We start from the raw sequence: 16659 nt of genomic DNA on the forward strand, positions 1-16659 counted from the left end.
CATTCCACCTTCCTATTCTGACCAATGACAATCGCCATCTCTTTTCTGTTTCTGTGGACTTACCTATCCTGGACGTTTCCTATAAATGGGCTCAAATAGCACACAGCCTTTTGTGTCCAGCATCGAACAGCGTCTTTCACGCACCCTAAGGCTTGTCCTCACTGTACTGTGTGCCTTTGCTTTCCTCCTTTTATGGTGGGATAATATCCATCCTGTGTAATATTCCATTTGTGTGGAATTTTGTTTCTCCATTCATCAGTCAGTGGACAAATAGTTTATTTCCACTGGGAGGCTTTTGTGAGTAATTCTGTTATAAGTGTTTGTGTGGACATACGTGTTTATTCCTCTTGAGGATATACCTCGGCGTGCAATCGCTGGGGCACACAGTAGCTCTGCAATACTCAGGTACTTCTAAAGGTTCATGGAAATTGGAATTAAAAGATAATGCACATTTCCATGAACTTTCCAAAGTACCCTTGTATGTTTAACTCTTTGCCAAAATGCCTGATCATGGTCGGGGGTGCTGCACCATTTTGTATTCCCACCAGCTGTGTGTGAGGGTCTCCGTTTCCCCACATCCTCTCCAGGACTTGTTATCATCTGACCCCTCCTCTTCTAGAGTGGAGTGTGGCTGCCTGGGGAGGGCAGGGGCCTGGGCCTGGGACTTTGAGGGAAGTCCATGTATTTCTGGCCCACCCACTACCATGGCTGAGTCACTGACAGAGATCTGGGGTGCACTGCCTGGCAGAGGGGCAGTCAGTGCCAGCTACTGCCCAAGCCACCATTAGACTTGAGCTGGTCTCCACCCCCAGCCCCTGGTGGCCAGGCTTCCCTGGAAGCAGCTATTTCCGGCTCTTCCTGCCTGGGGAGGAGCCATGGTAGGTGGGAAGGCTGAGATTGTGCCATGGGGTGAGTGTCGGGGTGCAGGGCACTGGGGACCCAGGACTCCTTTGACTCTGGAGGAGAGTGAAGGGCTGCTTTCTGAGTGTGTTGACCCCTCTCGTGTGGGCAGACACAGGCTGAGCCCACTGCAGCCTTGACAGCACCTTGAGGAGGGGAGATAGGGTCAGCTTGGACAGGATTTTCCATGGAGGTGGTACAGCCTCCATGCAAGGTGGAAGACAGGGGTGGAGCTGGAGGCAGGAAACCAGGGTGCTTGGCTCAAGGGTGGGGGTGGGGTGGGGTCTGCCTGGAGTGGAGCTGCAGCACGGGACAAAGCGAGGAAGCATTGGTGCACAGGCTCAGAGCTGTCAGTTATTTGCCACACTGCTTCAGTGGCCTCCTTGGAAAATGAGAGCAGGGGGTGTGGGCAAAGGCTGTGAGAGTGATGTTCTAGAACACTGAACTTTACCCACAATGCCATGTGTTTCTTTTTGCTTTTTGCCAACCTGTGGCTGTCTTCACCGGGAGACCCACAGCCGTACTACACATCTCTCTACTGCCCCCGTCCTTTCCCTAGGTTCTTGTTGGGCACTGTTTTAGTTAAGGGCTTAAATGTTCAGTCTTTGGAGCCAGCCTAGGTTAAAAATCACAGCTCTGTCACTCCCAGCCATGCAATGCAGCCTTGGGCAGATCATTTCATGTGTTCAAACCTGACTCAGTTTTCTCATTGGAAATTAGGGGCAAAAATAGCAGTCAGTTGGTTAATAATAGGGAGTCACTAATCTTCATAACTGGATTAGGAGGACTAACCAATTTGGTGGATGTAAACATAATGGCTGATGCCCACTTAGTGCCAGGTTATAGAGAGAATAACCAAGAACACAAGACAGAGAGGTTGAGGACTGGGATCTTGGGTGTTAAGGAGATGACAGATGCCCCGTGACCAGCCTGGAGAGATGAGGGTGTGGGGTGGGGCTGAGGGACGCCCATGGTCGGCCTCTAAATCCAGCTGCATTGCTGAGAAGGGCACTTGCACACTCATTTCTTTGCTCTTTAGTCCAGAGTCGCACTCCTAGTGGTGCCCAGGTCTGCAGTGTGACACCAAGAAACAGTCTGGTGGCCCTGGAACAAGTAGCTCTGTGGGCATTGAAATGGTGCCACTGCAGAGTGCAGATGGAGGCCTGCAGGGGGTGCAGGGAGAGACTTGGGAAACTCACTGGGGGAATTTGCAGGCTCCAGGTAGCAAGAAAGGGGGCTCCAGGCAGACTGGGAGACTGGGAGCTCAGTTGTTTTATTTTGCTTTAGGAAAGAAACCAACATGACTGAATTAGTGAGCAGTTCAAGGGAGGGTGGGGTCATGCAGGGTGCAGTGGGGCTGGGGAAGGCAGGACAGGATCATGAGGCAGTGGGAGAGTAAGGCCTCAGACGGGCAGGTGAGAAGGGAGGACTGGGTTAAGTGGGCACCACGTGGATGGGACCGTGCTAGTCACATGGTCAGGTGACAGTAGCTCAGCCTCAGGGCACCCCCAGGAAGACATGGCCCAGGGCCCACCTGCAGTGGTCAAACACCTCTGTATCCCTGTCCCCATGCCCCCAGGGCAAGAGCAGGAACCACACCTGTGGTCCATGTCACCAGCCAGCCTGAGGCCTGCTCTGTGGGCTGAGGGGGTGAAGATGCCAAAGAAAACACAAGCTTGTCAGCAGCAACTCTCCTTGTACAGGCAGCCGCCACCAGCTTCCTGCCGAGATGACTGGTGCAGCCTCACTTGCTACAGCTGGAGACAGAGGGGAGCAGATGGCCCTGCTTGGCCCAGATTCCAGCCAGATTGCCAGGGAGGTGTGGGCGGAGGGGAAGGACTGGCGCCAGGAGCAGGCTACACGAGGGAGGAGGGCCTGAGCCACTGTTTTGCTCTCCCAGGAGCCTCCTGCCTAGGTAAGGGGTTGGTGGGCCGCTGACTGTGGCCTGGCAGTGATCCTGCACCAGCAGGTGCCCAGAGCTCCCAGGAGAGAGACTCTGTCTTGTACGACCAGCTCCAGAGCTCGTGATAGATGCAAGGTGTCAATGGCTGCATCCCCAGAACCCAGCACAGGTTGCGACCCAGACAGGAGCTCGGTGATTGTTTTTAATTTTAATTTTTAAAATCAATGATAATAGTAGCTCTCAGGTACTGTCATGCTTAATCCTCACAGCAGCCTCCCCGGGGAGGTGCTGTGGCCCCCCTTGTACAGATGACACAGAGGCACAGAGAGAAGGAATAACTCGCCTAAAGCCGCAGCTAAGCAAGTGCACAGAAGAGACAGGTCACTGTCCAACTGAAGGCCAGGCCTAGGAGTTGGGGCTTTGTGGGCCAGGAGCAGACCCGAGTGTGGGCGACCAGCAGTGGCGGTCCTCCAGCTGGAGGGGGAAGACTGTCCCTCTGGTCTGTGCTCCCTGAGCCCCAGCCAACCCCGAAGGCCCCGCACCAGCTTCTGTCATTGTGCAGAATGCTCAGAAAGCAAGAGATGAGACCAGAGAGGAAGGAAGACTGGCCCATCTGGGCATCTGGGTATGGTGGGGCGGGCTGCACACTGCTCAGTTCCAAGGCACCCCATTCACAGAGGTTGTGATGAGAACAGTGAGCCCTGGAGTTAGAGGTGGGACCATGCCATATGGTATCTTGAAGACCAGGGGTCTGCAGACCTTTTCTGGGAAGGGCCAGAGTCAGTCCTGTAGGCTGGGTAGGCCGTGCAGTCTCTGTTGTACAGGGAAAGCAGCCGTAGGTGGTATGCAAATGAATGAGGGTGGATGTGTTCCAATAAAACTGCCTGCCAGCTTTGGCCCCTGGGCCACAGTTCCCTGATTCTAACAGAGAAGTGCAGCCGTGAGAGGGGTTTAAGCAGGGTGTGAGGGGAAGCGTATTTACATTTAAGATGGTCCTGGGGCAGGGTTTGGCTTAGTGGTTCCAGATGCCCGTTTGGATGCCCACGTCCCACGTCAGGTTACCTGGCTTTGATTCTGGCTTCTGGCTTCTGACTCCGGCTTCTGCGATGGAAGCCCTGGGAGACAGCAGCGATGGCTCAGTTGGGTTCCTGCTACCCACCTGGATTGAGTTCCTGGATCCTGACTTCAGCCCTGTCACAGCCCCAGCCTTTGTGGGCCTTTGGGGAGTGAACCAGCAGATGGGTACTCTCTCTGTACCCCTCTTAAATAAATAATCTGAAAAATAAGACTTAGTCATTAAAAAAATAAAAAGGCCCTAAAAGACCTAACTGTTCCTTCCCCCACCCTGACACACACATGCACACATACAGATACACACACACACAGGGCACCTGTGGTCCTTCTGTCCTATTTGTGGCTTCCTGAGCCCTTTTGTTTGCAAGAAGAGACTTGGCCTGGGACCTGAGGGCCTTTGATGCTTACAGTTCCAGAGCAGAGGTCACTGCTGTCTGTTCTCCCATCACCCTCCTCTCCACACCAGTTCTCAGTGCAGGTCTGGACCCTCTGCCCAACCCCAGGAATGCATGTTCCCATTCCTGGACTCAGGGCTGGAGTAGGACAGCCCACTCTGAAATCAGGGAGGTCTGGTGCCACCTCCCTGCCCCTTCATTTGAGTGTGTGTGTGTGTGTGTGTGTGACTATGGGCTGCGCCTTCCTGACCCTCTGTCTCCTCCCCTGAAGCAAAGTAGCTCTGCACTGACCCGAGTGCATAGGAGAGGCTCCATAGAAGATACCCTTGATAGAGGAATCCTTTTGTGCTGAGGCCCAGGGGCAGGAAAGCTGCTCATGCACTGGGTAGTGGGGACGTTGCTCCAGCCAGCTGGGCCCCGAGCCAGGCTCCAGTCTCCCATCTAGAGCTGGGAAGTGGAACTGCCGAGGTGGCCTTGGCTTCTGACTGTTAAGGGCTTCTTAAAGAGAGGGGTGATTTGTCCCGCCTCTCGGGCTGAAAATAACTGCCCGACACAGGGTAATTACATGGCTGGGCTCCCCCGCAGCTCAGAGAGCACCCCGATAATGACTGTGCGCAGATGCTTCTTTTGGCAGCCAATGCTTATTTTCAGTCTCAAAGAGCATCTTCTGGATGGGAAGCCCATTCCATGACCCACCCCATGGAGCTGGAACCCTTGCCTCTTGAGAGTAGGACCTTCCAGAAACCCACCCTGGACAGGGACATAGTGGCCTCTTCTATTGCTCCAAAGGCCACCTGTCAGGCTCAGGGCAGCCCTTGGACATGCTGGGCCTTATTGACCATTGGCTTTGCCACAGTCTCCTTACATGGCCCTGAGGTAAGCCTGCTCCCAGGTCAGCCGCGGCTGTGGAGGAGGGACCTGGGCAGAGCTGCATACAGCAGACATGAGTCTGCCAGGGTTGGCACCGCAGGGTGTCTGCCTTGCTCAGAGATGGAGAGGCTGTGTCCTGGGACTGCACTGGGTGGTTGTCAATCAGATGAGGGTCTTGGAAGAATTCTTTTTTTTTTTTTAAATAAAGATTTATTTATTTATTTTGAAAGACAGAGTTACAGAGAGAGAGAGAGGACTTCCATCCACTGGTTCACTCACCAAATGGCTGCAATGGCCGGAGCTGAACTGATGTGAGCCAGGAGCCAGGAGCTTCTTCCAGGTCTCCCATGCGGGTGCAGGGACCCAAGGGCTTGGGCCATCCTCCATTGCTTTCCCATTCACATTATCAGGAGCTGGATCAGGAATAGAGCAGCTGGGACTTGAACTGGCACCCATATGGGATGCTGGTGCTGCAGGCCAGAACTTCAACCTGCTGCATCACAGCACTGGACCCCTACAAGAATTCTTGAGGACTGACTGTGTGCAAGGCCTGGGGGACAGAGCCACAATTACCAGGTCATGGTCCTATCTTCTTGGGACTTAGTGTCCCTTTGACAGAGAGACTCAAAGGCCCAGTTACACACAGTTATGTAAATATAGTTGTGATAAGGCTATAAATGCGTTTATAGGAGTTGTGGGTGACATATCAGGGCATCTGGGGCACCTGAGCTGAAACCTAAAGGATGAGGAGTGAGGTAGGGGTGTGTGTGTGTGTGTGTGTGTGTGCTGCAGATGGATGCGTGGATGATGGTGAATGAATAGATGGGTACATACATGGGTGGGTGGGTGAGTGGGTGGACATATGGATGTGTGTTGGAGAATGGATGGAAGGATGGACAGGTGGATAGATGTCTTCCAGGCAATGGAAACAGTCTATGTAAAAACTCAGAGGTCAGAGGAAGCTCTGTAGCTTGCAAGACTATTGTGGGAAGTGTTTGGAGCTTAATGAGACTGAAGAATTAGGATCACTGTGTACAGCAGAGCAAGCTGTGCACTGCACAGCTCCAGGGCTGCCGGTGTGGAAAACCACAATGTGAATAACACCCCCCTGGAACCATGCAAGGAGGTGGCCTGCAGACAGGAATTGCATCACGCAGGACCTTGTGAGCTATAGTCAGGGGTCTGAACTTTATTTCCAAAGCAATAGGGAGCCATGGAAGGTTTTACAGCTTGAGGTGGGATTCTTTTCTATTTCCAGTGACTCAAAGCAATGCTTTCCAGTAGAATCTTCTGTGAAGGTGGACGTGTTCTATTTTGACACTTTCTAATGTGTTAGCCACCTGCGGCTCTTGGGCCCTTGAAACTGAGCACAGATGACTGAGGAACTGAATTTTGAACACTTGTTCACTTGAATTTAAATACCACTATCACCTGGTGTAACCAATGGCTCCATGTTAGAGCAGCTATAAAAGGAGCTGACCCTTACTGAGCAAGATCCCATCATGCCTCACCTCTAGCAGCAAAGCATCTTGGGAAAGTCTGCTAAAGTGGTCACCCCTTGCTGGGTGGGGGCCTCAACCTGGTCAGCTGGGACCTCGGTCATGCTGAGGCCCAGAGGACAGGTGGGGCTGTGGTCTGGGAGCTGGGCCTGGTGACACTGGAGCTGAGTGGCTGTGCTGTGCCTGTGGCTCCTGCAGCCTCACAGACACCGCCACTTGCCAGCAGGATGGATGGCCTTCTCACAGCTCACTCCCAGTTTGATCCCCATTGGAGAAGCAAATCAAATGGAGACCACCCTGCCCTGCCCAGTACGTGAACCCTCTGTGGAGCCAGTGTCCACAGTGGCCGTTGGGAGTGGGACTTGGCTCACATATCAGAGGGAGCCAGATTGGTAGGGATGGGAGGAGGTTCAGGGTCTGGTCCTCTACCCCCAACTTAATCACCGTAACACACGAGCCAGTTTGTGTGGCCAAGCTCATCCGCTTGTCCCACAACAGCCATCCTTTGTTCACCTCTGACCTAGAGGAACACTTGCCCACTAATTATACGGTCTGCCTTCAGGGAGCTCTGACCAGGGATGGGAGAGGGGTGGCCCAGAAGATGGGCTCTGCTGGACTCCTCCCATTGGTCCCAGGGACTCCTCCCTGCACAGGGAGAGGCAGAGCCAGAGGCTGGCCAGAGGTGGTTCTTGTAAAGTTGGAGGCCAGAGCCAGGGTTTCAGCTGCCAAGACTGGGAAAGGAGCTGCAGGGAGGTGGGCCAGCTGCTCCCTTCTTTCATCTGCACCTGGGTACTGGGTGAGAACTAGGCCCTGGGAGAGAACAGGAAAGACGGTCACCGTGGGAAGGCAGGGACATACCCTAAGCAACAGGATTTTGAAACCATCTTTGAGGTTTAGTCTGGCTGCCCTTGTCCCCAGGTCCTTGCCTGCCCACCATCCATTCCTGAACACTGACACATGCATGTACTTGTACACACACACATGCATATTCACACACACACACACACACATACAACTGGGTAAATGCTAGGAATGGAGATGGCTGCAGCCTTGGGTAAGCCCACTCCAGGGCCATTGACACTCCTGGCTGAGCCGTCTCCTGGCATGGAGCCCTTCAGGTAACAACGTGAACACAGCTGCCCTAGCAGGCTCTTGCCTTCCAGCCATGAGCCAGCCACTTGCTCAGCCCTGAAGAGGCTTGCCTCCATGAGTGGCCATAGAGTGGAAGCCACATTTTTGTCTTTTTCAGATGAAAAGACTGAGGCCCGGAGAGGGAAGTGTCTTGCACAGAGAATGGTGTCTGCTGGAACCCAGGCCGTCAGGCTGCAGAGTGCTTGCTGTGGCCAGCCAGTGGCCATTGTTTGGTTTGGTGCCTGGCACACAGGAAGGGCTGGCACCATTAGCCTTGTTACTGTTAAGACAAGGGGGTGCCTCAGACCTGCGTTCTGTATCCCAGTTTCCTCATCTATAAAATGCGGAGGTTGTCAGGGGTAAATACACTGTCGGGACCTGCAGGAGAGGGGATCTTCCCTGGGCCCCACGTACCTGCATGCCCCAGGTGTGATGGGAAGCTCACTGCTGTCCTCTCCTGTTGCAGTACGCTACTTCCTGAAGAATAAAGTCAGCCCTGATCTGTGCAATGAAGACGGACTCACAGCCTTGCACCAGGTAAGGCCAGCCTGGGGTCCCTGCTCCTTGCCCCCCCACCTGCACAGGTGCCCCCTCTCCCAGAACAGGGCACAGGGAGGGAAGGGGCCACAGCTGCCTGTCTGAAAGGCTGCCATCTGCTTCAGAGACGTGCGTGTCAGTTACAGACGTGCCCACAGGACCCCTGTGTGCGCACGTGCACGCGTTGTGCCGGCCCTGCAGACAGGGGGCCTCTGTTCCTGCATCCTCGCCGCCCAGCGCAGCAAGTTCGTGTGGAGCTTGACAGATGACACAGCACATTCACATCCACTGGGACGTCCCGTCCGCCCTGGTGACAAGGGCCGCTGATGGGGGTCATGTGACCTGTCTGTAGCCACACAGCTGTGAACCATGGTCATGAACCCTGGCTACCGTGATGTGTCCTTTCCAGGGCAGTGTGAGAGGTCCGCTCCCACCTGGGGCTGCGCTGCTCCCAGAGCCCCTCCCTGGTTCCCTGCATCTGGCCTGGCCTTGCTGTAGTTCTTCCTCCACGTAGCAGCCATGGGGAAGCTCACGCCCAAAATCCCCCTGTGTGGCTCAGAGCTTTCTGGTGTCTTCCCTTCACATGGGGCCCAGAATAAACTCTCAGCCATGACACCCGAAGCCTGGCCCTGCCTGGGCTTCCTGGCTTTTCAGGGCTGTGTGCACACTGGGCCCCGCCCCTCCACACTTCCTGCAGGACCCCGTGTGCTCCCCCGTCAGCTCCGGTGCACAGCTGGGGCCGGAACGTGAGCTGTGACAGACACATCCTGTTCCTTCTGATGCCCTGTGCGTTTGCAGTTCGTCGATTTGGCCATCAGTGTGATCCTTTGACATTGGCTTTGCCCCCACCCAGACCCAGCCTCCCTAGGCACAGTCCATGTCTCCTGCTTGTTGGTGTATCCCAGCATCTTCCCTGCACTGACATACAGTCGGTGCTCAATGTGTGCATGGAGAATTAATAAGTGAACACACTGAAGCTTCCTGTGCCCTGGCCCAAGTTTCAGAGCAGATGGGCCTGAGTGCAGCCTGGGAGTGGGAGGGGGCACTCCATGGCTCCCCATGTGTCCCCTCAGCTTCTCCTGTCCCCCACAACCTCAAGCACCTGCTCGCAGGCAGCTGCCTCAGCACCCCTGCTGGATCCTGCCCGTAGAAACTCTCAAACTCCCAGCTTCATGGCCTCGAGGGTGCCTAAAACACCCCAGAGAGTGGAGACTTGGAGGGTGCGTGGGTATAGCTGCCATTCCTGGTGCAGGGCAGCGCCCCCTGGCTGTGGGTGTGGTGATGAAACACGAGGGATCTTTCCCATTGCGGGAGGGGATGTGTGGCTGTCAGGGTAGAGCGTCAGTCTCAAGGCCTGGCCCTGCCACCCTCTTGCTCTATGACCTCGGGAAAGATACGTACACAGCTTCCTCAGCCGTGAAGGAGGAATGCTCAGAACAAGAGCCCATCTCAGTGGGTTGTTGTGAGGATCCAATGAGTGCATGCAAAAACCCTTCAAACAACACTTGACCCTGGATAAGTATGAATTTATTTATTCAAGAGAGAGAGAGAGAGCGAGCAAGTGCTCCCATCTGCTGGGTCACTTCTCAATTCCCGTAATGTAGGGCTGGGCCGGAGCCAGGAGTTGAGGATGTAATCTTCATCTCCACCCGAATGGCGGGAGCCCGATTACGTGAGTCCTCACCCCTGATTCCTGCACTAGCAAGAAGCTGGAATCAGGAACTGGAGCGAGGAATCAAAGCCAGGCACTCCTGGTGGCCCGAGCACCTGCTGCAGGTACTAATGTCATCACTAAAACCGTCACGCGACCTCTTCTCGCAAAGCACTTCGCCTATGTGCTTCATGTGTCTTCGCAGCAACCCTCTGAAACGTTATTATCCCCATTTGGGGCTCCGGAAACTGAGGCTTGGGGTCAGCGCCATCCACTGTGAATGTGTGTCAGCATTCACTAGGACAGCAGCCACGACCCCTGCATGGCCAGAGAGCACTCAAACTGTGGCTGCTGCGCCTGGGGGCCTGGATCTTAGATTTGATTTAATTTAATAACTGGCGGCTGCCGTGTCATCCAGGGCGGCTCGGGGAGGTGGATTTTTCTCTGGGCAAGGCTCAGCAGCGAGTGAGTGGCAGAGCCAGGGTTTGAAGCACAGTGCTCTTCGCTGCTCGCTGGACACGGCCGCTGGCAGTGCTGTGAGTCCCTCCCTCCCTGAGTAGCTGCCCCTGTTGCGGTGAACTCCTGAGCCCTCCCTGTGGCTTGGGGCTCTTGTCACCCCCACATCACACCTCCATTGCTCTCTCAGGGATCAGCTTTCTTCCCAAGACCCATTCCTCCTGTGGGCTCCTGGGCCGCTGGGGTGCATGGCCAGGGAGGTGGGAACTTGTCAGGCTCTGCCACACACCGTGGCCTCAGACCTCATGGTGAGATCCCCCCCATTCACTGTTCACCTACTGTACGCCAGACGCTGTGCTGGGGAAGGGGCCCTGGAAGTGACCTAGGCAGAACCCCTGCTCTCAGTTCAGATTGCGATGCAGCCACAGGCACGTAACGAACGGCAGAGGTAACGCAGTGTGGTCAGCCCTCACCTGGAGGTGAGCAGAAGGGGAACTGACGAAGGTGGCCAAGAGGAAGGGACGTTGGAGCTGGGTCCCGACGAAGGAGCAGGAGCAGGAGCTTGCTGGATGGGCAGGGGTAAGGGTGGGCGTTTACAGCAGAGGGACAGCACGTGCGGGTGAGGAAAGAGGCGCAGCATTTGCAGTGCGGGCCCTGGGGCGTCCTCTGTGGCACAGCCTGAGTGCAGGAAGACAGGCGGGAGGACAGCCAGGAAGATGGAGAACGGAGCCCGTGGAGGCAGCCTGCGTGGATTTCAGTCCATGTCAGGAGATTATAACCTTGGGTTCTCACCCATCTCTAACCAGTATGACCAGTGGCAACCAGGCTGCGTTGAGCCAGTTTTCCCACCTATTAAATGGGGAGGATAGGATCCTCATGGGCTACCAGGTGAGGCAGTGCGTGGCCCAAGCTTAGTGAGGTGCTTGACTTGGGAAGTCCTTCCAACACACACGCTGTCATTACTGCCAGTGTGGGCTGATGCATTTTCATTGCCATTGTCACCAGGGCTGTGGGTATTGCTGTCATGATCATTGTCACTGCTGCCCTAGTACAACCATGACAGTCACATGGAGAAGAGCTTTGTGGGCCTGGCAGGGGAGTGTGGATCTTTCGCTCCTAGCAGCAGGAATGTTCCAGAGGTTCTTAAGCAGGGAGAGCAGCATGATAGATTGAGGAAGGAGCTTTCTGCTTGAGGTGCTTGGAAGGGGAATGACAGGGAGGCAGCTCGAGATGGCAGAGCCTTGCAAGGGCAGTGGGGACAGGAATGCCGTGTAGGAGGTGGAACCTGCACCTGCTGGTAGATCAGATGTGGGAAGTGAGGAGGCAGGGAGGGGAGGGGTGGAGCGGAGTCAGCCGGCTGCCCAGTGCGTTTCCCAGCATGGAGAATGCACAGAAGGAGGCCTGCCTGCCCCACCACATGCACCCCTGCACTCAGCCCGCAATGCAGTACCCTTGCTCAGGCTGCATCTCCCAGGACAGCCTGGTCCAGCCCCCGCATCCCTCTCGCCAGATTCTAATTCTGGGTGCACAGTCCTCTCCCCTTTCTGAGTCTTCCACCCCACCTCCTTGTTTCTCCTGTCTCCAGACCCATCTCCCAGTGGCAGCCTGGGGATCCTAACTATGGCAACCTCACGCTGATGCATTTGGTGCCCTCTAGTGGCCATGCCTTGCCTCTGCATGGTTCACTTGCTCACCTGAAGCAACTCCCGGCCCCACAGGATCACACTTTTCCCCATCTGTCCAGAAAGATGCCCCAGACCCAGCCACGTCCAAACCAGCTGGTGCGGAAAGAACCTGGGTCTGTGGCAGCATCTGTACCCCTAGTACCGTACAGTACGCCTAGTCCTGGCTCCCACTGGGGATGAGGACGATGAATGTGGTTCCATGCCAACCCCCCCCCCCCCCATACACGGCCCTACTCACTCCTTCAGCCCTACCCACACCCTCCTGGGGCCGTGGGCTCACAGAGGTGCCCCTTCTCCTGCTGCTGTCACCGGGGGGATGCTTCCCATTCCTATAGTCATTTGTGTAGCCCAGGCCACTATCACCACTTAACTGGGTTACTTCAACACAGATACACACACAGGCATGTGCGCAACACACACACACACACAATCTATTCTCCACATGCAGCCAGAGGAGCTATTCTTTTTAAGCAAGTCTGATGGTGCTAACTCTTCTGAGTGTAACTCTTCCGTGCACCTCTGCGCTGGGGACCACACCCTCATTGTCATGAACAAGGCCGAGTGCAAGTTTACCTGCTCTAGCCCCTCCTGGCTTCCGCAGAGGTCACCCCTAGGGAAGAGCCTCCATCCTGCCGTCTGTCTAGTGGCTTCTTATCTTTCCCCTCGGTCCTCGCCTCTCCTTTCTCAAGGCCCCTCTGACTCCTTGGGATCCTGTCCCTGGAATGGGGGGCCCTGTTGGAACCCACATTCTCTCTGGGGGAGGGGGGAGCTGCAGGCTCCTGATTTCCCCTCCCTGGGGCCCTGGCTCCTGCTCCGTACAGACAGGAACAGCAATTTGCTGTCTCCTTGCGGGGGGGCCGTGTCAGGACTCCAGGACCTGCACATGGAGCTGAACTCTTTGGGGGAGTCTGGCTTCCCCAGGATCTGGGTTTCTGGGTCGAAAGTTCCTGCATCCGAAGTTTCCAGCCACGAAGGCCATTGCTGGGAAGAGGGACATCCCCGCAGCACACAGCCCTGCGTAAGCTGGTGGTCCCGCCTGAATTTGCTGGTTATCTAAGAGTTCTCCACAGTTTTGTTTGGAGAAAGCCTTCTGGGTTTTTGAAAAAGTTTTTAAAGCCTCATTCAAATTGTATCCCATTCCACCAACACCTGCAGAGCATTTGACAGCTGACAAGGTGTTTTTTCACCTTCCTGTCTGTATTTTGTGTACTCTTAGCTTCATTTTCACTCAGAGGAAGCTGAGGTCAGGTTAAGTGGCTTGCCCAAGGCCGTAGGTAATACTGACAGCCTGTTAAGTAGCACAGCTGGGTTCAGACTGTGGGCTGGCTCCACTGTCCTTGTGGCCTCTCGTGGGCAGTGTCACTGGGGTGTGGGCACCCACCAGGGCCTGCTGCCCAGCCTAGAGCTGACTGTGCCTCTGTGTCCCCCTAGTGCTGCATCGACAACTTTGAGGAAATCGTCAAGCTACTCCTTTCCCATGGTGCCAACGTGAACGCCAAGGACAACGAGCTGTGGACGCCCCTGCACGCTGCGGCCACCTGCGGCCACATCAACCTGGTGAAGATCCTCGTTCAGTAGTACGTGCCCTCCCTCCGCAGACAGCCTCTCCCATCGCGGCTGTTCCCTTGTCCGTCTGTCCATCTTCCATCCTTCCCTCCCCGCCCCCTTCTTCTCTTCCCGCCCATCCTCTCTGTCTTTCATTTCTCCCCTGCCACACACTGGCACTCAGAGTGCTTCTCCTCCCTTCCCCTTCCCCGCATCTCCTCTCCCTCTCTGTATTTCTGCCCCCTCCTCTCCCAAGGCCCCCCTTTTCTTTCCCCATCCCTGCATCTTTCTTTGTCTTTTTCTCTTCCTCTCTGTTCTCTCTGGCTTTTCCATGCTTTGCCTCGCTGCATGCTCTCTCTCAACCTCTACCCCCACTTGTTTTATTAGGGAAAAATGCACATAATAGAAAAGCTCCCACTGTAGCCATCTTCAAGCGTGCAGTCCAGCGGGATTGAGCACATTCACACCGCTGTGCAGCCATCACCGCCCTCCGTCTGCAGAACTCCTTCCATCTTGCAAAACCAACCTCTGGACCCATTAAACGACTTCCCCCATTCCCTGCCCGCCTTGGCCCCTGGAAACCACCACTCTTCTTCTGCACCAGGGTCCAGTTTCTTCACCCAGCCCCCGACACTTGGTGTGCCGCGTTGTTTGTTGTTTGTGGCCATCCCGACCGGAGGGAGGTGGTGCGCCATTGCAGCCTGGACTTGCACGTCCCTGCTGATTGCTGGGTTGAGCTGGTGCCATGTGTCCTCTTCGGAGGAACGTGTATTCAGGTCCTTCACCCGTTGTTGAATGCGGTTTTTCTTTTCTGTTGTTGACTTTTAAACGTGCTCTCTGTATTCTGAATATTAGTCCTTTATCCTATATGTGATTTACAAATAGTTTTCCCATCCTAGCACTGCCTTTGTGCCTGTTGATAGTCTTTTGATGGACAAAATTTTGAAATTTTCACGAAGCTTTATTTGTCTATTTTTCTTTTGTTTCCTGAGTCTTTGGTGTCATTGCCACACCTACTTTCATGAAGTTTTTGCCCTTTGTTTCCAAGAATTTTACAGTTTTAGGTCTTACATCTAGGTCATGGGCCCATTTTTAGTTGAGTTCTGAATGTGGTATTAGATAAGGGTTCAGCTTCTTTCTTTTGCACCTGAATTTTCAGCTTTCTCAGCATTATTTGTTGGAAAGAGTACCTTTTTCCCATTGAGTGATCTTGTCACCCTGTCAAAAATCATTTTACCACACGTGCAAGGCTCACTTCTGGACTCTGTTCTATTCCTTTGGTTTATACATCAGTTTTTATGTAAGTACTGTATTGTTTTTTAAAGATTTATTTATTTACTTGAGGCAGAGTTACAGAAATAGAGAGAAGAGACATAGAGGTCTTCCATTCACTGGTTCACTCCCCAAATGGCCACAGTGGCCAGAGCTGGGCTGATCCAAAGCCAGGAGTCAAGAGATTCTTCTGGATCCCCCACGTGCGTGCAGGGGCCCAAGGACTTGGGCCATCTTCCACTGTTTTCCCAGGCCATAGCAGAGAGCTGGATCAGAAGAGGAGCAGCCAGGATATGAACTGGCACCCATATGGGATGCTGGCACCACAGACAGAGGCTTAGCCCACTACACCACAGCGCCTGCCCCTGTACTGTTTTGAAATTAAAGAGTGTGACTCCTCTAGGTTTGTTCTTCTTTTTCAGGATTGTCCCTTGAGATTCACGTGAATTTTAGGGTAGATTTTTCTGTTTTGCAAAAATTGATTTTTTTTTTTGACAGGCAGAGTGGACAGTGAGAGAGAGACAGAGAGAAAGGTCTTCCTTTTTGCCGTTGGTTCACCCTCCAATGGCCGCCGCGGTAGGCGTGCTGCGGCCGGCGCACCGCGCTGATCCGATGGCAGGAGCCAGGTGCTTCTCCTGGTCTCCCATGGGGTGCAGGGCCCAAGGACTTGGGCCATCCTCCACTGCACTCCCTGGCCACAGCAGAGAGCTGGCCTGGAAGAGGGGCAATGGGACAGGATCGGTGCCCCGACCGGGACTAGAACCCGGTGTGCCGGCGCCGCAAGGCAGAGGATTAGCCTAGTGAGCCATGGCGCCGGCCCAAAAATTGATTTTGATAGCGATCACATTAAATCTGTAGACTGCTTTGAGTAGACTGACTTCTTAACAATATTAAGTCTTCTAGTTCATAAAGATAGGATGTATTTCCATTTATTTTTCTTCTTTTATTTCTTTTTTGACAGGCAGAGTGGACAGTGAGAGAGAGAGACAGAGAGAAAGGTCTTCCTTTTGCCGTTGGTTCACCCTCCAATGGCCGCCATGGCTGGCGCACTGTGGCCGGCGCACCGCACCTATCCAAAGGCAGGATCTAGGTGCTTCTCCTGGCCTCCCATGCGGGTGCAGGGCCCAAGCACTTGGGCCATCCTCCACTGCCTTCCCGGGCCACAGCAGAGAGCCCTCCTGGAAGAGGGGCAACCGGGACAGAATCCGGTGCCCTGACCGGGACTAGAACCCGGTGTGCCAGCGCCGCAAGGCGGAAGATTAGCCTATTGAGCCGTGGCGCCGGCCTTCTTCTTTTATTTCTTTCAATCTTTGTGGTACACGTTTTAGCTCTTTGGTGAAATTAGTCCCTAATCATTACATTATTTTTGACGCTGTTATAAATAAAATTGTTTTCTTAATTCCTTTGCAGATGGTTCATGGTTAGTGTATAGAAATTCAGCTTTTTAAAAAAAGAGTTATTTATTTATTTATTTGAGAGAGTTATAGGTAGTGAGAGGGGGAGACAGAGAGAAAGGTCTTCCATCCTCTGGTTCATTGCCCAAATGGCTGCAGTGGCTGGAGCTGGGCCAATCCCAAGCCAGGATCTAGGATCTTCTTCTGGGTCTCCCATGCGGATATGGGGACCCAAGCACTTAGGCCATTTTCTACTGCTTTCCCAGGCCACAGCAGAGAGCTGGATTGGAAGAGGAACAGCTGTGACTAGAACTGGCACCCATATGAGATGCCGGTGCCACAGGCAG

General features: G+C 54.3%; 1 protein-coding gene across 1 annotated transcript in view; it reads left to right on the forward strand.

Annotated features, from left to right (window-relative positions):
* Nucleotides 1–16659, forward strand: part of PPP1R16B (protein phosphatase 1 regulatory subunit 16B) — a 93544-nt gene that overhangs the window by 54767 nt on the left and 22118 nt on the right. The window contains exons 2-3 of the mRNA XM_062202356.1: nt 8239–8309; nt 13533–13678. Of these exons, the coding sequence (XP_062058340.1) occupies nt 8239–8309; nt 13533–13678 (217 nt within the window). The remainder of the gene's footprint in view (nt 1–8238; nt 8310–13532; nt 13679–16659) is intronic.

The sequence above is a fragment of the Lepus europaeus genome, chromosome 10, assembly GCF_033115175.1.
Source record: "Lepus europaeus isolate LE1 chromosome 10, mLepTim1.pri, whole genome shotgun sequence".
In the NCBI taxonomy this organism is placed as follows: Eukaryota; Metazoa; Chordata; class Mammalia; order Lagomorpha; family Leporidae; genus Lepus; species Lepus europaeus.